This window comes from Dicentrarchus labrax, unplaced genomic scaffold (assembly GCF_905237075.1).
Source record: "Dicentrarchus labrax unplaced genomic scaffold, dlabrax2021, whole genome shotgun sequence".
In the NCBI taxonomy this organism is placed as follows: Eukaryota; Metazoa; Chordata; class Actinopteri; family Moronidae; genus Dicentrarchus; species Dicentrarchus labrax.
Genome location: NW_026136723.1, coordinates 14,658,304 through 14,684,632, shown reverse-complemented (window position 1 = coordinate 14,684,632; position 26,329 = coordinate 14,658,304). Strand labels below are relative to the sequence as shown.

At 41.5% G+C, this 26,329-nt stretch overlaps 1 protein-coding gene across 1 annotated transcript; it reads right to left on the bottom strand.

The window, feature by feature from the left end:
- Nucleotides 1-276: 276 nt before the first annotated feature.
- Nucleotides 277-26,329, bottom strand: elp2 (elongator acetyltransferase complex subunit 2). Its single transcript, XM_051390400.1, has 22 exons — nt 25,953-26,329; nt 25,729-25,807; nt 25,122-25,192; nt 24,899-25,043; nt 23,438-23,515; nt 23,072-23,136; nt 22,900-22,966; nt 20,415-20,561; nt 19,964-20,059; nt 18,602-18,702; nt 12,815-12,946; nt 12,080-12,229; nt 10,477-10,668; nt 10,156-10,225; nt 9,855-9,947; nt 8,296-8,353; nt 7,177-7,249; nt 6,619-6,811; nt 3,053-3,174; nt 2,716-2,858; nt 1,558-1,671; nt 277-990 (listed from the first exon to the last, which is right to left on the bottom strand). The coding sequence occupies exons 1-22, from the start codon at nt 26,082-26,084 to the stop codon at nt 795-797; spliced, it is 2,517 nt and encodes an 838-aa protein (XP_051246360.1). The 5' UTR covers nt 26,085-26,329; the 3' UTR covers nt 277-794.

Here is a 26,329-nt window from a genome sequence, read left to right as displayed (position 1 = left end):
CAGTGTGCACCGCATTAACTCATAATAATGATTTAACTTGAGGTAAAATAATACGTTTTCTGATTGATTTAACGACTCATGTTAGTTTCAAGAGTCTGAGGTTTGATTTTTATACAGAAATAAATGGAAACCAGTGGCTGCCTGGAGAATGAGAAAATACATTTAAAAAAATCTGAAAAACGGAAAATGTACTTGTTAGTTATAGTTAAAACTAAAAACACAGGAACTGAATGGACCTTTAAGTTATCATTCATTGAGAGTACAAAGACAGTCAAATTTGGATGTACAAAACATTTAATTAATTCATCATAAAACAAATACACACCATACATCTGTGCGATTAATGACAGTCTCAACAACCAGGGGAAATAGCATGATCATAAAGACCGGATCACTTCATTGATTTGTCACTGAAAAGCATCCGTTTACCGTATAAATGTTTACTTGGATAAAGAGTCTAAATATGCGTCTATCTGTATAGATATCCAGCAGTACTGTCTTCTCTGAATCTAAAACACTTTGAAGTGTCTAAGCAAAATACCACCCTGGGGTCATGGTGTTTTCACCGTCTTGCTTCCACCCATCAAATCCATTCAGCTGTGTGCAGACAGACTGCGGGGGCATGTGTGCTGTGGGTTTGTCCTGCGACTGACCCATGACTTAACTGGCTGTCACAGGGAGTGAATGGCTTGCCAGCGAGCAGCTGTGGCCCGGGTGCCACAGTCAGGCCTGTGGCCCTCAGTCCAAGTGTCTCTCTGCGTGCAAGAGACATAATAGTGTCAGTGTTGGTGGTGCTAAAGAGCCCGTTTGTTGATGTTGAAGATTTTGACAGAGTGGTCGGCGCTGGCGCTGGCAAGCTGGACCCAGGAGCTCTCCTCCTCGATTTCACTCCCTCTGTCAGTCTGTCCATCCTTCTTGTTGTTCTCTCGCCCTACTCGGCCGATCTTGGGCCTCCAGCGGAGCCTCTTGACTGCCAAAGAGTGGCTTTGTCTGCAAAAGGATGTGTGATGAAGGGAAACAACAGGATATGGCTCTGGGTGACAGAACAAGCAATTGATTAAATCCAGACAAATACCTGCTACTCATACTTTCTTACTGTGCCATCTCTCGTTCTCAAATACAAAACATCTGACAAAAATGTAGTTGTGAGCAGCACTGAAGCCAAACACCGAACCCTGAGGAGCAGAAGCCTTCTAATACAAAGACTCAGTAAAGATAACCGTCTTCAAGTCACCTCCTAGGCTCTACAGATGATGACTCACACACCCATGTGGGATTTTAACACACACAGTAATACACACAAGTACCTGTCGATGCATTTTCCCCTTTCAAAGGAGCGCAGCCGTTCGAGTCCAGCAACCTGCTTCCTTTTCCTCCCTAACACACAACTGAAAGCTCCTGCCTCTCCACAGCCATCAAACTGAAGTCACACTACTGTTACTGTGACACACTGTCGTCTACATCTACTGCCAGTGGCCATTGGAGGCCTTTCAAGTTGCATCAGGAACTGAACATCAGCTGGAATGTATGTGTGTGTGTGTGTGTTGTAAAGGATACAAGATGTCAGTTTCTCCACAGCTGATCCAGTCATGTCCTCCAGCAGGCTCCTGGCCAGGATTCCACCTGTACAGCAAGATCCTGCCGCACTCCAGCCCTACAGCAAGCAAGTAGCTGTGGAAAACACACACACACACACACACACACACACACACACACACACACACACACACACACACACACACACACACACACACACACACACACACACACACACACACACACACACACACACACACACACACACACACACACGTTAGCATTATAGCAAACCAAACCTTCACTGACTAAATTCATTTCCAATGCTCAAACCTTAAGGCAATGGCCTCTTCCAGGTGAGTTACCGTGTACCCCTCCACTACAAATTGTAGATACTTTCACAAAATTAAAGTCCACAGGATGTTCACAGGATTGAAATGTTTCATCTCTGGCTTTAAAGCAAGAATGCAGCAGTTTATTTCCACATGACAGATAAATCTATGTATGTCAATTCTGTCAAGCCCACTTTGCCCTGATATAAAGGGATATTGATGTAGTTGAACTGAGTATTCAAATATCAAACTTGGTGGTGAGGTCAGATTCCTGCATTGTGTCTACACAATGATATATTCACCACTGATTTGTAACCTCCTCATTCCAGTAGTTCCCTTCTAACACTTACATGGAGCCCCAGCAGTTACAGTAGGTAACTCCTTCTATTGTTCTTTGTCCCTTAAAGTAACTACAAACAACTTGCACGCGCACTTTAACTGTGGATTGTTGTTAAAAGCAGAGTACTGCACCATACGAAGAGTGGTTTGTCTATTAGTGCTTGCAGAGATAATTTGTGTATTGTGTTGCTGTGAGCCATTTTTGTCCTTAGGTAACTAATTTCTTTCCTCAACCCACCTTCCCTGAGTGGAACATCTGCTCGTAACTTTGCCTTGAAAACTATTTACAGTTGATAAGACATTACAATGACAAAAAAGAAAACAAAAATCTACAAAACATAACCAACCACACGAAAGTGTTAGTATGACTGACGACCAGTTTGAAAATGACTTACAGTAAATACTTTACATTGTTTGCAGTGTACAGAGTTTCAGCCAGTGATACTTGTTCATAAAGTTGGCCATCAAACAAAAAATATACAAGTGTTTGTGTGTGTTATCTGTGTACCTGTTATCAGAGTGGAGTACGGGGCAGAAAGCCACAGCGGTAGCAGAATCGCCCACATCCAAGATGGAAGAACACGGTTTAATCTCAGGAGGAAGCACAGAGTCTCCAGAGCCCTCTAATCTGCACGGGCCCCATACTATCACCTGAACACAGACACAAAATAACTTGTATGAGCAATCAAAAAATGTCATTGATGCTCACTACAAAAATGCATACATTACATTGCTAGCTCAATGTCCAGCCATGAGTTTTCTTACCATCACCTTAAAAGCAAGATTTATACTGGGTGGGTGTTTTTTTTTGGTGGGGGGGAAATGCACCAACATCTGAAAATTACCTTCTTGTCCCGACTGGATGTCACAAAGTATTTGCTATCTGGGCTCCAGTCACATGACCAGATGATTCGGCTGTGTATGGCTGTGTCTTTCCCTGTGTGTGCGTACAGCGAGAACTGGGGCTCTGCAAAGATACAACAAACACAAATAAGTACACAGATTATACGAAGAATGAATTCAAACTCAAAATACTATTAGTAATCACACTACATACACTTTTCATTAACAGAACCACACACTGATGCTTTGATGACAGATGAGCCGGTAGTCAAACCTTTGTGTCTTGATTATTGTAGCATGACATCAGCATGTCTAGATCCCAACCTCACTGCTCTGTAGCAAAAAAAGGTCCTCCTGAGCGACAAATAAACAACCAAACAAGACAGAGAACCTCATTCCAGCCCTCCATTTCAGTCAGTTTTGGTTTATGACCTGCTGCTGTTTATTTTCCGAGCCTAAGTCATTTCAGACCCCCAGATTGGTTTTCCCCAGAGAGCTTGTTTGTATGCTGCTGGCAGCCGCCTGTCTGCACGTCTGCAACAGTGCTGCTCTCCGCACGCACGCACGCACGCACGCACGCACGCACGCACGCACGCACGCACGCACGCACGCACGCACGCACGCACGCACGCACGCACGCACGCACGCACGCACACACACACACACACACACACACACACACACACACACACACACACACACACACACACACACACACACACAGACACGACACACACACAGACACACAGACACAGACACAGACACAGACACAGACACACAGACACACAGACACACACAACCGAGCCGGCATGTACACACAGCCATAAAACTACAGTGTCGCCACAAAAGTCTGAGTTAACCACCAATGTCGTGTCTATGTGCCCACAATACACGGTGTCTCTACAAAATGCACACACACACATTTGAGGATGTGTTGTTTGGGATGCACAGGTGTTGCACCTTCCTCTATTAACACTCTCATATGAGGACCTTGAGGGGCACAATGGTGTCCAGACACAGACAAAGTAAAAGAAAGAGAAGACGTGTTCGGTTGAGACACAGCAAGCAAAATACGTCAAGAAGATAAAAGCAGGTAAAAAAGGTTACAAAGATTACACAGCTGCACAAAAGAAAAGAGAAGAAGCAGAGGAAGGTAACAGTGTCTCCTTAATGAAGATGTCTGGGTGCTTGACCCATGAGGAAGAAGGACGTCGAAGAGGAAGGGAGGACGACGTAGTCAGACAAAACAGGTACGAGGAGGAGAGACACAGAAGGGAGTCAGTTTGTTTGATCAGCTCTGACTTCGTTTAACCTTCCCTGGTCTGGCTTGTGAGGCTGTGTGTGTATGTGTGTGCGTTCTTCACAATCACCTTGAGTGATTCAGCAGCCAACCAGAACAGACGGGATCCTCCACCCTCCACTCCCTCCTCTCCCTCCTCTCCTCTCCTCTCTCACAAACACCATCCCTGCCTCTGTGCAGTCCACTATGCAGGCAAACTGAAGAGTGCAGGACTGGTTAGCCCATGTCAGTGCCCATTAGGACCATTGTGAGCTGTCAAAAGAGCCACGAGGTGCGTTACCAGATGCAGGTGGGGAGGTAATCCTCTGGGCTTAAACGTTGTGTTCTGCTCACCTTGGATGCGGGATTGGGTTATTTGTCTGAGTGGAGGTGCTGAGATTCTCACATATAAACAAACTCTCCAGGAGTAAGCTCTTGTTTACAACAGGGGCTCTGCAGGTGGTGAAAGGAGAGCGGGGGGGATGATAGATCAACTCAGGACATAGGTCAATAGAAGTACTGATCCAGTATCAGTGATATCAGGTTTATGTTTTTTTTTTTTTTTTCTATGATGACAGTGATTAAGAAACCGTGTTAAATGTGGATAGCTCATATCCAGATCCGGGCCAATACTTATCAAACTTATACGAGTTACACAAGAATGCTACAAAAAGTGACCTTAAAAAAGGTATTCGCTGAGTCTGAAAAATAGGACACATTTTCAAGGTACTTACAGCAAAGTTTACGAGTGACCTTTAAGAGTAGCTCTCAAGTGATCACATGATTAATCACATGTAGGCTCAGAGCAGGAACAGCCAATCAGCGACAACGATTTACCCAACTACCATATTATTCATGGTTTTAAAAAAATCCTTACATTTTACTGCAGGAACATATTTATGGTTTTAATTGTTTAAAAGGGTAATTCCATTAATCAATATGTTACATTAAAAAGGTCCAGTATGTAGGATTTAGCAGCATCTAGCGGCTGGATTGCGACTCACTCACTTCACCCTCCCTTTCCAAGCGTGGAGGAGAAAGTGTGAAAAACGAAAATGGCCCCATCTAGAGTCAGTGGTTTGTTTGTTTTTTCTTGTGGTTTCCACCAGTGACAAAAGAAAAAAGATAGTGGTGTAACATCCTAATAAACTTTTATATCAAATCAAAATAGTAGTAGTGTATACACTGAGTTTACTTGGAAGTTCCACAGCAGTATTTAGGTTTGGGTCCAGAGGTGATTTCTCAGACCATGTGGATGCTGACAGCGGTGACCTTCCAGAAACAAATCTGTTTCTCTGACCATTAATGTCACCACCACTGAGTTAAGTCTGTAAGAGGTCAAAGGTCAAACAAAACAGACTAAATGTGATGGAGAACCCCCAGACGAGGCTTTTAGATTGATGTTTGCAATATGTCAAAACACCAAAAGGCTGTATTGCTGTGGGTGTGTCTGTATCTGGTCCCAGGAGCCTGAAAGCAAACCATAGGCCACTGCACTACCACTGTGATTGTATTTCTTCAAACAAGGGTTAATAACTCTAGAAATCAATACCGATAAGCCCTGCAGCAGTAAATTATGTTAAAGTAAGTGTACTGGCAGGCATCTGTTGTATTCTGCATAGTCAGTGTCCATGTGAAACAAACCGGAGATACATGTATAGGGAGTTACTTTGTAACACGGATGTCCCGAGCAACGTTATACGGTATGACACAAGTGCACAACTTCCAAGTAAAGGCTTTGGATTGGTTCTGAATGCAGGTTTTTAAACTCTCTAATTGTTTTCACCCACTTTTAGCAACCCAAGCTGAGAGAATAAGTTGAGGAAAGTTAGTGAAATTCAAATTGTGTTCAATTATACAAATATGCAGAGAGAATGTGGTTAAATTTAAAATTAAATAAATAAATAATCTTTCCTTTATTAGCTCCTTTTTGGACTAGTTTCAGTCAACGCATCACTTGGCTCTTCACAGTATTAATTAGGGGAGTCCTTCCAATCAGGCCAGCTTGACTTGGAACAAATCTGCTCAGTGGGGTTTACCTTATTTTAATTAATTTGAATTAGGGGAGCTGGTGTTGTCTGCCAGTAAGGCTCCAATATTGTCTCTTTGTCTTGAAATACACTCAAACCCATTTTTAATTAAGCTATATTTACTTGCAAAGCACCATGAAGAAGTATTATCTCACCCAGGCTGTACTGCGTAACAAAACCAAAATTGAAAATTAACTAAATAACACAATGCTAATAAGGCTGGACACCATATTAGTGACAACTCCTTCCCCTTTCTCACCTGGACTTTCATGTGTGGGCAGGTTCCGTCTCCATAAAGACCAGGTCCTATCACGGGAAACAGCCAATAGGAATTGTGCATCTGGGGAGAAGGCCATCTGGGTGATGGTCAGGGTGTGGCAGGGAAGCGCCTGCAGCTGACGCCACGTGGCGGTACTCCACAGCAAAACTGCTGCATGCTCGGCCTTAGATGCCTAGAAAGATAGTTTACGTTAGTTTAACTCAAGAAAGAAAAATAACTCTTTAAAAAGCATCTTGAAGCCCATTTGTTTTTTTTTTATAAAATATATAATAACTTTTCCATTGTACCATTATACCCTTATTACCCCTTCTTTTATATACTGTCTTTTCTGTAAAGCATTTGGAACTGGAAAAATGCCATAAAGGAATAATGCAAAGAGGTTCAGATGAGATAGAAAGAAAGTAAGTGAAGCAGAGTCACTGTATGCCACAGGAAGACAGAAAACATCTGTGATGGCTACCTTCTGTGCGTTTGTCTGCACAATCAGACTTTATGGGAGGGATATATGGTCTCTGGCCTTGATCTTATCACACTGACCTTGCATGCAGAGGCCAGCACCGTCCTGGCACTGTCCGAAGCGAGACAGAACATCTCAAAACCATGGCCGTACCTGGAGGAGACAGAGGAGGACAATCATAAAGAAATTAATCACAAACCTGATTCCAGATAACAGCCGAAACTGAATGTGTGGAAGGACACACAGGGATTTGAAAAGACAGACAGATGAAGGGAGGACCACAACAAAGACAGTCTGACAGTGAATTAAGTATTCTGTTATTCCAAAGTGTCACCCCAACAAGCTTCCAGGCTCGAGCCATCATTGCTCGCTGACAGATGAATAAGTAGACGGAGTGTGAAATTAAAACACTGATCGGCAATGACTGGCCCTTCTCCTGCTGACAGAGATGAACAACGATGACGCTCCAGCTAATCACTCAGAGCCTAATTACTTTTTAGCTTGCTGACTATCACCTGGTTGTTTTCAAATGTCAACAAGTCAGCAAAGTGAAATCACAGCCTGCAACTAAACTGAGAGAAAGTCCTCCCCAACCAGGAAGCTTTCAAACGCGGCAGCAATTTGGCCACGACGGCGAGAGCATTATTTATGCCACAGAAATAATTTGGCCACTTACTCATTTTAATGTTGCTATTATGCACTAAATGATTCAAAAGGGGGTGAAGCCAAACGGAGTTAGAAAAATGCTTTTCAACACACACAAAGCCTGCACCTCAAATAAACGGCTGCACCATACGTCATGTTTATGGCGGATCGACAGGTAAATGGATTTAACATTGGCCCCAAATGAAGGCAATATATTTAGCCTGGAGAAGAGACTCATGGGACGACGGGAAGTTGGATCCTGATTGGCTGATGAATACGTAGAGGGAGACAACCAAGAGCTTCGGGAAGTCCATCACTTTCAGATGTAATAAACCAAAACCAAACAAACAACAATTCCATCTGGATTCTATCCATTATTGCTTAATTAACAGTGTTATAGAAACTCTGATATCCTTATAGGAAAAGGAAGTATATAAAATGGAAATACGTAGGGGAGATTGTGATTCTGTGTTGTCTGTGGACTGTTTGTTCCAGCAGGCAACTGAAACTAAAGACAAGCTGAGAGGGTTTGGATAGGCTGTTTGGATACTCACAGTTTCTGGACCTCAGGCCAGAGTGTGTTCTGGAGAAGATGATCCTCTGGTGGGGGCTCTACACGCACAAGCACACACGCACACACACACACACACACACACACACACACACACACACACACACAAAACACACACAAAACACACACAGTTAGCCACAGACTTCAAAATCCTTACATAACTGTCATTTGCAAGGCCCTGAAAACTCAGCTGTTTTAAAATTCAAATACAACCAGTTTCCAATTTACTAAATGAGGATTACACCCAAGTGGCTATTATAATTTCCCTCTTTTAAATCCCTTTACTGTTAACCCAAAAAGCGACAGATAGGATACTGAATGTGTGCATGTGACAGGCATACAAGTTAAAAAGAAAGAAAAAAGACAGTAAGTACCATAAAGAGAGAGAGAGAATATGCAAAATACAAGCTACGTGGTCAACTGAGAACATGATCGCCTGGAGACAATGTTCTCTCACATTCACACACAGCCTCTTTTAGCATTTAGCTTGCATAAAAATCCTCAGCCCTGCAACTTGGCGCTTTTCCCAAAAAAGACATTTTGAAACAACTGCAGCTTTATCTCCGATTCTTAACGCCGACTGGCTTTTTTTTTGGGGGGGGGGGCAATCCTCTCCCTCACACTGCAGGCTCTGCTTTCATTGAAAGCTAGACTGCTTGTGTTTTTCTTATTGGTCATCGGCTCCCCGTTTTGCCTAATTATTCATTCGTCTTCCTGCCCGCGGAAGCCAATCAAACGAGTGAAAATGCGTTGTTAACAACAGTCTCCGCACTTGGTTGCTCCCTACATAGCCCGGGGTCATCGATACTTAAACTTTGCAATCACATAAGCCTGCTTTCTAATTAGCATTGCAGATTAAGGAGTGGCTTCAATCATGCTGATGACAGCCCTTGACACTCTCTCGCCCTGGGGTTTTAAAGCGCCATGCTACGTTCTCTTCATTTGACTCTCATCCATTTCCCATCTGCACATTTCCTACAGTTAGTTTCTCCATTTTGCCTTTGTTTTTCTTTTTTGTTCGCCTCTTCCACCTTCTTCTTCTTTTTCTTACACTTTAACTCTAACTAAACCCATCCATCTCGTCTTACATTCCAAAGTTTTTTTCTGATTTGTAGTTTTTATTTTTTGCTTTTGCTCATTGACACCTCTTCTTCCTCTTCTATCACCCACCACGCCTTTCCTCTCATCCCCTCCCCTGCTGTAATGCCATCAGCCTCCAGCAGACCCCAGGCACGGTGGGAGTAGAGCTATAATGACTAACTGTCCGTCTGGCCACATATTATTGTCTCTTATAAGAACATCCAGCGACAGGCAGACAGGAACTCTTAAACGTGTACTGAGCTGCTGAGTGGTTAGCAATGAGGAATATAAATCAGGCTATCAGACTGTAGAGGAGACAGGGAGGCATTTTGGCTCTAGAATTATTTATCACTGAGGTTTAAATTGAATGAGGGTTTACTGAGACGACCACTACATTTTAGAAATGACCATGTTATGTTGGAAAAAGAAAAACATTAAAAGTTTCTGCAAAGTTTACAGTACCAGTCATGATGAGAGGGTGGAAGTACGACTCCTGATATTGATCAGATACACTGTTGAACTGCTTCTCTTCTTCATTGGTTTTGACAAGGTCACCTGTAAATTAAAATGACATTTCTGTAAATACATTTGATTATTTGAATATTACATTACATAAAAGCAATGAAAACATTAAACAAGCCATCAATTTAATAATGCTATCTCAAACTAGTGTATGGAACTCATGAAAATTGATTATCAGACAAAACTTGCCCCCAACCCTGAGCGCTGAAACAGATGCAGAGCTGCTGAGCAAGTATTTTACCTTGAAATACAGCCTTGTTGGACAGACCCAAGGCAGGTGTGCTGGCTCCTTCTGGAAGGTTGGCAGAGTCCTGGCAACAAGCAGATAAATGAACACACACAAACACATCAATAACCGTGCAGGATTTTTTAGGAAGATTAGGCCACTCAGCACATTTTTGCAGCAAAGTGACACTACAAAGAAAGTTTTGGTGAGATCTTATCTTTAGACAGAGGGCAAAACATGTGGCTCTAAAGGTCATGGATATAATCATTCCACAGATGGAATAAAAAAATAACTTGAAAATATAATCATAGCTATCTAATCTAATTTGGCACTCACACTAGATGCCAACAGCTTTTCTCTTGAGGTCCCAGAGATGTTAGCAAAGTTCTCCACAAAATTACGAGGTGCTTGAAACACTCGCAGGACCTTCTCATCAGCTCCAGACACAAACTGAAACCTTCCAACCATCGCCAGACACTGCATGTCATATCCATGGATCTGTGGTCGTGAGATTTCATGCCAGCTTTCCTGCAGGGTGAACAAAAGATGTAGAAAGATATTGTTTTTGTTGGTCATGAGGATCCCAACCAGCTGCATGTGATCACCAGGCAAAGTGCCAGAGTTTCAATAGATCTCTGATGTTCTTGGCCCTACATCCAGGTGTTTTGTACCCAATCCAAATACAACACTGAATCTCCTGTTTAAATGAAACCTTTCCAGTTTAAGATGTAAAGAGTCCTCACAAGAGAAGATGGGAGGATCCACTACAATAACTGGATTTCCTTTGGCACCGGCATGGGGTGGCAATATTCCAAGTTGGCATCTTGAATAATGTAATGAAGACTGGAAATTTGATTATGTTTCTACCTAAGCCAATTGCCAAACTGGCCTGTTTTACCCCACATCTAACTCTAATTTAATCTACATGGACCTGAGGTGAAGTAAAGACTGGGCAAAGAGTTTTCTGTGGCACTGCTGGGGCTGATCAATCCATCCCTGTACCTTAAGTCTTGCTCAGATACTCAGATTCAAACAGAGACAGAGCCTCAGCATATTTTAGCAAACTGCAGCAAGTAGAAAATAGACCAGGTACAAACTAAATCCCACAAAGGTTAATACAACTAGCCAATGTTAAAAAGAAAGGAGGATAATATAAAGTGACCATTGCTTACAGAAGACAAGAAGAAATAGAGGAGCATAAATCCTAATGTCAATATGCTGATGTCAGGTTTGTGAAACATGACCTGTTTTCTATATTGTCTTATGGATAAACAAATGTGGTGTGGCAGCTCTTCAATATCTACATAATCTACAATAAAAGCTCATTTTATTTAGACGTAAACCACCAACGGTAGTATTTTATTCAGATCTCTATGTATCCTATTTTTTTTCTTAGGGTTTTATTTCCTTTATTTGATAGGAACAGCTTAAAGATAGACAGGAAAGTGGGGAGTGAGAGAGAGGGAGGGGATTACATGCAGCAAAGAGCCACAGGTTGGAATCGAGCCTGGGCCGCTGCGGTAGGGACTCCTGTATCCTGGTCTTTAAGGAAAATGGACTCTAGACTGACGTGTAGGTGTTATACTAACAGTGTATCCCTATCATTCCTGATAGGAGTAAATCAATTGACAAAATAGGATGGGAGATTTTACTATACTGTTAATATCTTTGCATTAGGCCATTGTGGGAAATGAACAGTACTGTACAGTACGGCTTTATGGTAATATTACATTTATAGAATACTAGTGTCAATGTGATTAGTTACCTTGATTTTTCAGGTATTTAATTCACCAGATTCACCAAAAACAGATTTCCACCTGGTTATTTAATATAATACCTAACTAAAGGACAAAAATACTATCACTAATTTTGAGCTACAATCAGCATTGTAATTTTTCTTCTACCTCAACATTTTATAGATGGTTCTCTCCTGTTTTACCTGTTTGGCACCTTGTTTCCTCCATGGAGTGAAGAGTCTCGTGGTCTGGTCTGAGCCCACACTGAGGATGAACTCACCCTCAGGATCCCAGCTCAGGTCCTGGACTGCATTAAAGTGACCTGATATCACAACACCAGGCCTCCACTCTCCCTGTTCAGACAGCATTACAATGGTCAGCTCTCATCTTAATTCCCCTCTACATGCACACCACGTCCACGACAACCACCCCTGCCACATAATGGTAAACCCCAGAGCTGGTGCCTATGATTGACAACTGATATGAGAGTGGGTGATTATAATTTAGGTGTTGCTGTCTGAGAAGTCGATCTCCTTTGAAGCATCTGAATTAGCACCTTCAGGTTTGTGCTGAACTTTGAGTTCACCTTCCAAGCGGGCATAATTGAAATGCAGTTATCTCTGAACTTACGTTGTGACTTTAGACCCTCACTCTTTCTCAGGGACACCCAACAAAGACACATGTGAAGCCAGTCAAATTGAGTGGCAGACAGGCTTGGTGTGACTAATTACACTAATCACGGTCTCTCACACAGTGTAGCTGTGCAGCAAGGCACTAACAATGAATCTAGTTTCAAACCCACATGTTATTCCAGCGCTTCAGGGACTGAACTGTACATTTCTTGAACAAATGAAAGAAACAAGCTGAACAAGCTACAAAAATATTGGCATTATATAGATTTTTTTTAGTTTAAGAGTAAGTGAGGCCATGACTCTCACCTCTTTGTCTTGGTCTTTGCACCAGAGATGTAGTGCTCCGTGAAAAGCGTGAGCCAAAATCATGGAGCCATCCGGACTCATCTGGCAGCCGTAGAAACCCAGAGTGTTGCCACCAACCTCCCCTACACGCACCTGGTGTGAAAGGAAAAATAAAAAAACACATTGTGAAGGCGATCACTCGTGATCAGATGCATCAGCTCATCTGCCTTTTTTATCAGGTGGATGAGGGACATTTGGTTTATGGGTCAGAGTCACTGACTTGCTGCAAACAAAGATGAAACTGTAACAACATGCGTGTATATCAACTGTCACATATGGACAAAATGCTATTTAGTTAAGTAGGTTATTTTAAAAAAGAAATGCTGCTAATTCCTTTCATCCTATGTGACATTCCGACGTGTAGAATATATAGCCTAGTTGTTCTGTCAAACACCTGCGATTTCTGTAACTCTACAGGCTCAGATTTAAAGAAAACAAGTGGAGTAAGGCAAGTTCTCAGAATCCCTTCAAGACTTATTAACTAACAGCTCCCATAATGGTGGATAGAAGCAAGAAGAAAAAAAGGAAATTAAGCTGACAAGTCAGATGAATTATGCAAAATGGGACTTATTAGAGTTGAATAAACTGTGTTGTGTTTTTTCTGACAAAATACATTTGTCTAATACAAAACGAAAGCAATTGTAGCTCAGCACATCACGCTAAACAAATAATCATGAAAAATGGCAAGGCTTGCGAACACAGAAGCATTTACATAAATTGGATTTGGGTGAAAGCCTGTGACCCTTTCGTCGTGTTCACAAGCCAGATCATATAGACTGTGAAGGGTCTGTGGGGCTTGAGCTCCCACTGAAAAACCAATCCAATTAAACACACTCATAATTACTGCCTCTCAGCTCAGAAAAACACTAGAAAATAAAACAAATTGCTCCTTTAGGATCTGACCACCTGCCCAATCTCAGGCACCTTGCTTTTGTGTGTCAAGACAATTCTGTATTGAATGTTGTGGATTCAAATCACTAACTGGGGCAGGAAGCCCATTCTGATTTAAATACAGTTACCAATTACACTGACAAATGAAAATGTACTTGGTTAAATGCCGTCTGAGGTCATTCTAACTCACATTAAGCTCCTTTAAAGTTTTTTTGCAAAGCAGAGAACAAAAAAGAAAAGAAATAAACAAGTTAATTGAAAGTAAATGGAAGTGTAAGAGGAACAACAGATAATTACAAATAAAAATGAACAACATTCAGTCATAATGCAGAACAAAAATCTTCTCTGTCTCTTCGTCTGTATTCAGTCCTCCTTTTATTTACATTAATATCCATACAGAACAAAAATTACGTACTAAAATAGAGAAAAAACAACACGATATCAATATCTCACCCTGCTGCTTGCATAACGGGTAGGATTCAATGCAGGATTATGGAACAATACGGAAATAATTTGAAACATTGTGGAAATTAATCAAAATATTTAAAATCTGAATAAAGAGGAATTCTTTTTTAAGCAACAGAGAGCTTTTGAAAGCACAAGCTGTCAATATTTTGGCTTGTAAAGGAAAAAAATAGCTTAATTCTTAAGATATAATGGACAATGGAAAAGAATAAGTTGATCCTCCTGCAGGAAAAGACATTTATATTCGCAGTTAATGTCATGTCAGAAATCTTTATTTATCATTATTTTCTACTCGCTCTTGTGAGTTTCAATACTCTACAGAAACTATTTAGTCAAGGACTTTGAGAGTATTCTGTTGACCAGGCCAACTTCTCGCTGCCCTGAAGAATTCAACAATTAAAAGCTTTATCGGGCCCGGAGGCCTTGGAGGTAAACTGGGCCCAGAGGGCAGATCCATTCAAATCGATAGCAGCAGAACCAACCCTGGAGAGTGCTACACTCCTCCCTCAGCAGCACTGTGATATATATATTCTATCTTTAATTAGCTTGTGCCTTAAATGATAAGGACATTGGCTGTGAGGAAATATGAGGAGTGCTAAATTCACACTTGAATGATTAAAATCTGGAAAGATGTACAGCTTAGCCTGTTATCTTTTCTTAAAGAAGGTAGGTAGACTGAGAATATTTAGTGACTGGGGCCACACTGCAGGAGAAACATACAAGAATGTGCATGCAAACACATCTTCGCTATGTCTGTCTACTGTGTGTGGCGGTAAAGTGGTGTCCTCAATCATCCAGTCTTCTTAGGGAGCTTGTGTTGGTCATCGATGACCTTCAAAATAACGCCTGTCTGCAGGCTGAAACACAGCGGAACTAATGACAGCGATAAAGGCATTCCTTCGCTTTGAATGGCACGGTCCTGCAGCCATCCAGAGTGGAGAAAGAGAGACAGCCAGAGAGGAAAGAGAGACAGTCAGGTAGAAACCTAGATGCTGAGATTGAGAGGGAACGAGATGCAACATTAAGCAGATTAATTTAAAAAATTCTGCACACAAGAGCCTGCCGTAAATCATACAAAAACTCACAGAGGCAAAAAGCCGTCATCTGTCTTGTTTACGAGAGGGGGAACAATATGGATGAACAGCGTGCCTTATCACTGGCCAGCGGGGGTATGGGGGAGGAATAGAACAAGGACACCAAAGAAGGGAAAGCATATATCATTCTTGGAGAGAAAGAGGGTGATGAGTGCTGAATGAGCTTAGCAAAGCCTGGACAACTCATACATTGTGGAGTACAGGTTTTCAATTCAACTTTTCAAGCTACTGACCCCACACACTGAGAGCCTTCTTCCCTTCAATTTCTGATTCTGATGTACAACATAAGGCGAGGACTGCCGTTAAGGATTATTTGAATCATCTACTGATCTGTTGATTTGTGAAAATCATTTAAAGAAAAGAAGAAGTGGAGTAAGGGAAAAAATAAAAAATGTTTCTCTCTCGCTTCAAGACTTATTAACTAACAGCTCCCATAAAGGTGGATAGAAGCAGCAATTCAGCCTTATTATCCAGCCAACTTAAGATCATTTTCTTGTCACTTTGGGGCAGGATAACAAGCTGTAAACATAAAAAAGACATAATCACCATAAAAAGTTGGTATGCCGAACGTGTTAGCAAACAGCTTCCTATTTTCATAAACAGCAGACACGTAGCAACATTAAAATTAATTTTTTGTCACCTGCAATGGCAAACAGAAGTGGTCTTTACTAACTGAGAAAAATATCTCTCTCTTTAACTGCTAAACGCACCACTATGTTCACCAGCTAATTGCTAACGTTGTCTGTCTGCCATTTGTTGCTGGGCATGTAGCGTAAAGAGGGTTAATCACTTTTTACATCAAACAGCTGCCTGAAACAGCTGGATATGACTCTGATGAGAGCAGTGAGGCCCAAAAACCAAAACAACGATCTGAAAGACGCTAAAAAGAAAAAAAGGAACTGGAGAGTTAAGTGTTCCCTGCGCTTTTGCCACTAGGAGCAACACATTTCACATTAAACATAATCATAAAGAATTAATGGGTTGTTGCAGACTTCTTTTTTTCTTTCTATTAATCAACTAGTCTCAGTCAGTCATTTTAGCACAACATGAAATTAACTGTTATATCTCATTCTTACCAAAGGGTTAGAGCTAAAAACTAACTTAACATCCCTTGCAAATCAGAGTACACCTCTGTCCACACCCAACCACACTGAGCGGTGACGGGTGTAGTCAGACGTGAAACAGGCTTAAAAACTTCCAACCAGAGAAGGCAACAAGTTACTCTTTAACAGACAGTATCAATAGACAGCCACCTGAAGTGTCTTTTCTCGAGCTGCCGTACGGTCAAGAGTAATTTGTGGAGAATACACAAGCCGGGGTCTGAAAATAGGTTATCGCTCAAACACACAAACACACACACACAAACTGACAATCCCTCTAGGCATTGTAGTGGCCCGCTGTGGTCAGTCTGAGATGTTAATTACCAGTGTGTCTCATTAGTAAGATGTGCTTTACGCAGCGGTGAGCCCCCGCCACCCCACTGCTAACCCTGTTCTCCATTAAATCTCACAATTACTCTAATCAGTATGAAGAAGTGGAGCGCTTCTTTGTAAAAATTGGCTAATTAAGACACACATGGCTGGTCACTTAGCGCTACGGAATCTGCTCTGCCAAAAACTTCAACGTCCGGTAGAAGGGCCTTTGTGAGGGCTATTCAGATTATGGAAAACACTCAAAGAGGACCAAAGGCTTTTTATTCTGTGAGGGGAACAAAATGTAAATACAGTTTGATTCACTGACATTTCATTGTTGCACATGTGCATCTGTGTGTGTGTGCACATGTGTATGGCAGAGCTTCAGAGGTTAAGCTTCCTTTGTAGGCAGGGAACCTGTCAGTTCAAAGGGTTTGGCTCTCTCGTTTGAAAAAAAAACAAACAAAAAACAGGTCAGAAGGAACAGAAATAGAGGAGGAGAGAAATGGAGAGGAGATTCATACTATGCGCATTTGAGAAAAAGGTTTTTTCAGGTAGGGGGTTTATTCTTTTTTTGGTTTTTTTGGCAACAAGAAGAAAAGCCTGAGCTCTGGAGGGAGATTGGCCACACAAGACTTGATTTCAAACGCCCACCGCTGCTTTTCTTTTCTACTGACCACCTTTGTCTAAGAAGAAGAATAATATGTGACATCCGCACTGGCTTCAGGCCCTAATCATCGTCCCTTTGTCAGAGAGGAGAATCAAGACTTTCATGGTTGCTCCTTTCTGTGGTCTTTGTTGCTCGTCACTGTGGATGTGAATGACGAGATCAAAGGCGCAAAAATGTAACTGATCAGTGTTGAATCTTTCTCATCACATCAGAGTGTGATCACACTCAAGGTGCCTGCCATGGCGAGGTGAGCCATTTCTGTGCAATGGGGTGTGTGTGTATTTGTGATCCTGTGTGACACATTATGGGATACATTCTGCGTATCTGAGCATGTCTATGTTAGTAGTTTGTGTCTCTGTGCCCATGAGTATGTGTTTCTGTCAGGTATGTGGAAAGGTAATCTGAGGTACTGTTGAACCACCTGAGAATTTGACAGTCTTAGTTAAAAAAAAAAAAAAAAAAAAGCTGTGGGGCAGATGGGCAGAGGACTGCTTTTTCTCTGCCATCCACACTTGTGTTAAATTTAGCCCCATTCTGGCACAACAGCAGCTGTTGGGAGCTAAAAGAGACGAGGTGGAGGGGGAGCGAAAGAAAAGCAGGAGAGAGATAATGTGAGAGAGGGAGATGAGACAGGAGGAGAGAGAGAGGGGTAAGTGGTGGAGAAAAAGAGGTGGTGGAGGACAGAAAATGACAGGAGTGGGGAGTGAAAGGGAAAGACACATCATGGGGGGGGAAGTAAGGAAAAAAGTGGTGCAGGCAGAGGCTATGGCATGTCTTCCACCAGCCTCTCCATCCCCTGTCGGATGTGTATGGGAATGGGCCGTAAAAGAGGGGGTTCAGTGTGAGTGAGTGATAGAGGGGAAGATGGGGGAGGACAACCTCGGCTTGTCTAAACTCACAGTGGTGCGCCGGGCTCGGAGCCTCTTCATCACTGTCTATCACTTCTATTCCTGACACCTCAATGTCAGGGAGAGTGGAAACCGACGCAGGGGCACTGACAGCAGGAGAGAGAGAATACTATGGGAGGGCTCAAGCTCCAGATCATGTCAAGAGTTACTGAAAGGAAAGCTAGCAGAAATAGAGTGGGAAATTGGTGTGTGGATCTGTGCGTTTGTGCATGTGCAAACCCTGTGAGAGTGATTGATACCATGTGCATGCGTGTGTGTAGGGTCTGTTTATCTGCATACACCCTCCTTGTATTCAAGTCAACACTCACCTGTTCCACCCAGACTCCGGATCCCTCCTCAGGAGCCCAGAGGATCATGGTTTTGTCCATGGAGGCAGAGAGTAGACCGAGAGGCTGTTGCAGCTCGCCACCTGCAGGGGGAAACAAAGAGACACTGGAGAACTCATACAGGAGCAGCAATCACAGTCAATATCCAGCTTTTAACAACAAAATAGCAAAGATTTGATTTGATTGATTTATTCGCACAATGAAACACAACAGCAGAATCACAAGTAAGAGAAAAGAAACACATTTTGCAAGTGAGATTTAAAAACCCCTACAGGCTTGTGAAAGATAATCTCACCTCAGTGAGCATTATAAGCAGATGCAAAAAACATGTTCTGCACAAAAGTAAACAAACAAGAAACAGAAGAGGGAGCAGTGAGAAAAAAAATACTGTGCATCAGAAATGTTTTCTTTATTAAGTATCTTGTTAATTATCTCACAGCTTCTCAGATGTACCTCTAGAATCCCTGCATTAGGCCTTTTACAATTTATTTTAAGGCTGCAGAATAACCGTGATCATGCTTTTGTCTCCACAATTTATTAAAGCTTGTAGCATATGATACTGACACTTTGTATTCAAGATGCCTACTCTGTTCCATCAAATTAAGTGCTCCCTGCATGTGTTTACAGGTCAAAAGACTGACTGATCACAGGCAAAGGTACTTAACATTAACTGGTCTTACCAGACACAACGGGAACTGCAAGCAAAAGCATTTCCTAAAAATACTACCTACAAGGGGGTTGCAACTGCATTTTACGACGAGAGTCATTTTTATTAGGATGCATGGCATCATGTCATACTCTAATTATTATAATCTATGCTTAATGATAAAATATTGTAATATTTAACAAAATAATTGCAACTACCTTTGCACTCTGCATAATTGCTGCATAATTGTGCAGCTTCACTTACTTGAAGTATCTAAACATAATGAATGTGTGAGGTACACATAAGCTGGGATGGGTGTGAAGTTACCTTGATGTAATAAGCTTTAAGGCAACAAGAGTTTAAAGAGAAGATTTAGCACATCCATCAACCTTTGCCTTGAGAACTAATTAAGCCAATAACTTTTCACAACCATTTTCTTTTCTTCTTTCTTTGAAATTGTCACTGTCTCTTGCTGCCTTTTGTAAGCAATAGCATTCTAAGACAATATTGTCTCATCTTAGTCTGCAAGCTAATCCACTTACATATGTTTAGAGGGAACTATGTCTCATTCTGTAAGAAAATGTTTTTGACACTTTTTGACAAACACTACCAAGACATTTTACCAAGAACCTACTGCCAAATATCTGCAAATTTAATGAATAATGACCAATCACTTCTCTGGATTTTCATCAAGGTACCTTTGAAGAGAGGAGGCTGCCAGTGGACTCCATAGACCCAGTTCTCATGACCTGCCAGGACTGTCTCAAGTGACACCGCAAACACGGAGGACACGTCTGTAGCAGGAAGACAGAAAGGCCAGATGAAAACTGTTATCAAGATGTCAGTTTTATGCTATAAACAAGAGAAAGGTAGATAATTAACTGAGTAGGAATAGATTTTCTGCTTTATAAAAATCCTTTTGTGGCCAATCTTTTTGGAACTACATGTAATTCTAAATGTTGTATGAAAAATCAATTAAGTATGTGTTACACTGATAAAGGTGAACGCGCATACACACACACACGTTTGGTTCTTTATGGAGGTCGGAACCACCATGTGCCATTAAACCATCAAAAAGCATGTCTTTTCATTTGGATAATTAGCACCCCTTTTTCATTTAATATAATCAAGCCTGCGTGGCCCGCTCACCTCTCTCCTTCACTTCAAAAACGTCCTCTTTCATTTTAATGATGGTGTGATCGTCCTCTGTGCGGGCGTCTGTCCCAGACTTGGCACACAGCCTCCACACTCTGATGAGACAGTCCTGTGAACAGCTGGCTAATAACAGCTCACCACCTGAACGAGTCAGAGAGAGAACCTGAAAAACCTTCCCAAGTTAAAGACATTTTGTATCAACTTTTAAACTACCCTCTATCATTGAATTTATCAAAACTGGCTTTGTATTATTTACTCTCCTGCAGTGCTTTGATGAAAAATTTGCTAATATCAAAATATCATTATTTATATGGTGTTTAGCAATACTTTGGGAGTAGAGATATGAAGTTTAGTACTTCTTCACAACAAGCTGTAAACTTAACACTAATATATTATTTCTTCAATTATGTGTTAGAAGTTGTTATCAAAGCACTAATGATAAATGTTTCTGATTGTGATGTGGCCAGTAAGACAGCAGGAGTACAGGCCAAACATACACAGACAGGTGGTAAACAAAACACATGCCACTATCTCTGAGTGCATCCTGTCTGTCACATTATGCATTTCAGGTTTAGTCCAATGGCCACTGGCCCAGTTTTGCCTCTGCCAAGTTAACAGACATAATAAAAAATGCCTCTGTTGCTGCCATCTAAGGCCTCCCGAAGGCTGGAAGGTAGGAGGAGAGCTGTTATTGTTTGTTAATTCCGATGTTAGGATTATTTGTTTTGCTACTTGCCTGAAACTCTGCCGAAAATATTTTCATGGGTGAGTGTTTTTTTTTTGTTTTTTTAAATGGAACATTTATATGGAGTTTTGTTGCTTCAAAATGATACAAATAAATCAGACTTAGAATTTAACCTATATTGTTGCCTGCATGAGATCAGATCTATGAATGTCACAATGTCATTACCTGATGCAATGAAAGAATTAATGATAATGTGTGTCAGTTTGTGGACTGAAGGAAACAGACATCAGCTACCTAATACAGAGGGAGAATTAGTCCTCTGTATGTAAAATGCACTTTTATGACCTTCGGGGCAAATAAAAGTTTTTTTAACATAACATTTTTGATAATGTGTTTTGGATATTTTACATAATAAATCTAGCAAGGGAAAGCTGAACTAAAATAGACTTTTGAAATAAGAAAAAATAGATTACAAAACACCACAAGTGAGACTAATCTGGATAAAGCCCATGGTTGACCAGCTTTTACACTATTGACAATTTTATTCTACTACTAAGATTGATGGAAAGAAAACGTGATTTAGAAAATAGGATGCACACAGAAAAACAGAAAATAGCATCGTGCTCTGAATCCCAGTGTTTAATACTTAAGATAAACTGCACCTCTAGTGCTGCAATTTGCCATCTGCCAAGTCATAAAAGAACAGAATGATTGATTTAACTACTATCACTGCAGTGGAGAGAGGGTTTTGTCATTCCTATGGGGATACTTCATATAAACAAACTTCTCTCTGTCTCTTTGCTGGCTTGAAGCGTGGCAGCATGGAGTAGGTCATAGACTGTGAGTGGGACGGAGACACTGGTGGAGAGGGCTGGTTGAGGAGATGAAATAGCTTTTACACAGTCAGAACAGTGCAGTAATGAAGTGCCCTTGAAGAGGGTTACACAATTAGTAGAGCCTGGATTGGATCCATGCATTTCCATGTGCTATCACAATACTGTGAAAAGCAGCTGGACTCAAAAAATCTGGTTTAAAAGCTGAACACACTGTGCCCAGTTTAGATTTTTTTTAATACTCTAATTATCTAAAAAGAGAAATGTCTCTTTTTTGCTTTAAGAAGGTCAAAATGCACTTGTCTGCCTTTCTCATCGAATAGTTGATGGCTGTGATTGGAAATCTCCTCCCACCTCTAAGCATTCAGCCAATCACATGTAATCTGACTCTCTCAAAGCCCACTATCATTCAGCTCGGCTGGCTTGCTTAAGATAAAGCAAAGATAACGGAGAACCACAAGCACATGCATTTAAGCCTTAAGAAGACAAAGACCATATCAGAAAGAAGCAGGTGTATCAAATTGCAAAACAGGTATTGCATGCATGCATTCAAAACAAAATGTTTTTTTCTATCTAAGGGCACATCTAGCCTCTATTTGTAACTTACCACACCTTAAAAATTATATTGTCTGCCTAAATCAAATATACTTATAGCAGAAAAAAACTACAGTATACTGACTCTTAACGACTAATCAATGTTAAAAAATACTTTGTCTATAGTACTCTTAGCCAACGAGCAAAAATTAAAATAGCACATCTAAGAATCTTATCATGTATTTCTATTATCAAAAACATCTTGTTAGCTTGCTTTGTTGGCTTGCTTGTCCACTAACCCAACTCTGGTGACTTGAGTCGTTACCACCTATCAAAACGATCCCTTTGCTACGTGTCTTGTATGTATATTTCACTTTGAGTTAAGTGAGACGTGCAACCATACTGGGACAGTAACACTAGCACTCACCCAGACAAACCCATGCCACTCCACGAACCCAGTCTTCATGTCCTTGCAGTGACATGGCTTTCTGGAGCTGTCGTAGAGAAACTTAAAAAGGTTAAATGTTGCCCTCAAACTTTAGAGTCGGCACAGAATACATGAATAAGCTGCTCCTGAGAGAGTATCGATCTGGACTCACCTGTCCGCTGGACTGCACATACAGATGCACCTGAGAGTTATCACCCCCACAGGCCAGTATGGGAACTGCGAGAAGAGAAGGTTTTGCATACATTAACATGTAGGTCTAGGTTTTATAAACAAGAGCGAGGTGGATGGGGAAGGATGAAGAATACCATCAAATAGACGAGAGACATGTAAACTAGAAAGGCAAAATGACACAAGACACTTCAAACGCAGGCTGCATTTTGAATATGACATTCGGTTAGAGGCACTAAAGCAGTGGTGCAAATTGAGATGGATGACATGAGAGGAAAAATGTCTGTGTGCACAACTGTGTGCGGCACACAACTTAAAGGATGTCTATGTAGGAACAGCTTAGGCTTACCTCTGCTGCCTGGCAACAGTACCAGAGAGACATCCATCATGAAACTGCTGCCGAATGATAAAGTATGGAGGCACTCAGCTGAGAAACACACATGGACATGGAATTAAACTTTCTGATGACCTAAGACTAATACTGCTACACAATTAAAAATATTATTCATGGGGCGTCCTGGTGGTTCGTAGCGTTGCACGTAAAAATACCTCTTTTGACTGTATCATGTGTGATAATTTTGTCTAAAGATAAAAAAAATTCTCTGTCTCCCTTTATGTGTAGAGGCCAAGACTCTCCAATCTGCATACAGGCACCAACATGACATAAAATAGTATTTTAATCTGGGAGTACACCCCAAGGTTGTGCCCAGACCACATACACACACACTTTCCATTACTGTCAAGCAGCATCAGCGTTCATCTGCACTGACAGGTGGACAGAAACTTTCAACAAAGGGATGCCATTATGGGTGACAGCTTTAAAAAAAGTAAAGTTGATATGAATGACAGCTTGGAACACCACTGACATTCAACTATTGTGAAGAAATTAGAGCAATATTACAATTAACACAGCTGTTATAGTTATATTAATTAGGAAATACAAATGTTGCAAGGAGAGATTACATTACATGAGTATGTACAGTCATTTCTGCCCAAACAAATCATTCATTTAATTTTTTTCTTGTTTTGCCTGTTTTTCTTACATATAAAGTGAGTCTATTATAGATGTTTGTACAAATATAGACACAATGTCATTGATGTGATGCACCCTAAACAGCTACCCAGCACTGCAAAGGTCAGTCAAATTATTGTAATATTGCCATGTCTTTTATCAGCCACTAGGAGGTAGATATTATAACTGTAAGTGATTGAATAAAACTGATTATTTATCTATCAAGAAATATATGAGAGTTACCTTCTGGATAGTCTCTCACATCCAAAAGAAGACACCTAGTGGAGAATGAACCAGTTTGGTCTGTTCTTGTAAAGCTTACTTTCTGAGAAAATAAGGTTGCCCCCGTGGTTTCTAACTTGGGGGTTTGAACCCCTAAAATTGGTCACAAGATGAATCTGAGGGGTTATGAAATGATTACTTGGGCACAAACACACATTATGTTTATTTTTTGGAGTACTGTATAGTTTTACCTCTTTATAAAACTAATATTATTCATACGAAACAACCTGGGAAGGGTAAAGATTGAACTGCTTCCAACTCACAGACATGCAGACAACCCTAACCCAGGGATCCCACATAGACATTGCTTCATATTTAAGGGTCAAAAGCAAAAAAAGGTTGGGAATGACCCAAATTAACAACAACCAACCCAACCAAAATCCAAAATCATTACATAATTCATACTTTAAGACACTATTTATTTGCACAAGTTCCAACATTATTGTAGCAACAAAGTACCACAAAAACTCCCCAGACTGACACTAAAATGTATCTGTCAGGTTTTTTGTCTCTTACCTTCTCTGGCCTCATTGCAGAGCCACAGTCTGACTGTGGAGTCGGATGCTGAGGAGGCCACCAGGATCTTTGAGTCCTCCACATAGATGGCATCCACAGCACAAACTGGACCAGTGTGGCCCTTACACTCCACCGACTGAATGAACTAAAAACAGCAGAGCACACTTTAGAAGATCTCTATACAAAGGAGGGCAAACACTGTCTGATCAAACAGGTGGCTTACCTTTCCATTTTGAGCCTCCCAGACGATGAGACGATTGTCCGAGCCTCCTGACACAAGAAGACTCTCTGGAGCTGTGACAATAACACAAATAACATTTTCTTCTCCGGTTTTGTGGGGAAGAACTTGACAAGCCTATGCAGAGCCCTGACCTTAACCACATACAACACCCTTTGGGATGAACCGAGACGCACTGTGAGCCAAGTTAATTGGTCAACATCGGTGCCTGAGCTGAACTAAAGCTCTTGTGTCTGACTGGGAGCAGATCCCTGCAGTCAGCTTCTTGTGGAAAGTCTTTCCAGAAGAGTGCCTTTTAAAGCAGCTAAATAATACTATATAGGGTTTTAGAAAGGGATGTTCAATCACACAAGGTTAATGTTGTGTCCATAAATCTTTGTTCCACTTAGTGTAAAGTCCATAAGGCTCATGAGTGACATCCCAGCAAATTTTAACTTTACACCAAGTGTTTAAATGCCTCAATGAATAAGACTAGTTGAGATCCATAGAGTGTAAAACATGTCACTTCCACATCTGTTGTTGAGACACTAATAAACAGATCACAGCCAGCTGTTTGACATCCCTCTCCTCCCTCTCCTCCCTCCTCACTCACCACTGTCCTCTCTGTGAATCCACTGGACTGTATTCACTCGGCCTGTGTGTCCATTCAGCACAGCGACAACTCTTCTCTCCTGGGGTAAAACCAAACGGTGTGTTTACTGAGCTAACGAACAAAACATGCGTTTATTTACACAACAAGGATGCTCGGTTATCGTTAGCTGTGACCACTAACAACGACAGGTAACTTCACAGTGGAAATAAGACATAGTTTACTACCTGTGGGTCGTACAGAGCCACAGAGTTACATGTCCCGAACGCAATGGTCCCTCCACGACTCCAAGAAACAACCTTTGGCGTCCTGTTTGCACAACAAGCTACATGGCATGTTTCAAATACGGGCGCCGCCATCTTGAACGCTGTAGTTGTGGCGTCACTGTGAATGTGGCTGTAGCTAAACCGCCGCGTGCTAACAAACGTTCCACCACCAACGGTCGACAGTCCGACAAACGTTCCACCTCCAACGGTCGACAGTCCGACAACAAACGTTCCACCACCAACGGTCGACAGTCCGACAACAAACGTTCTACCTCCAACGGTCGACAGTCCGACAACAAACGGTCGACAGTCCGACAACAAACGTTCCACCTCCAACG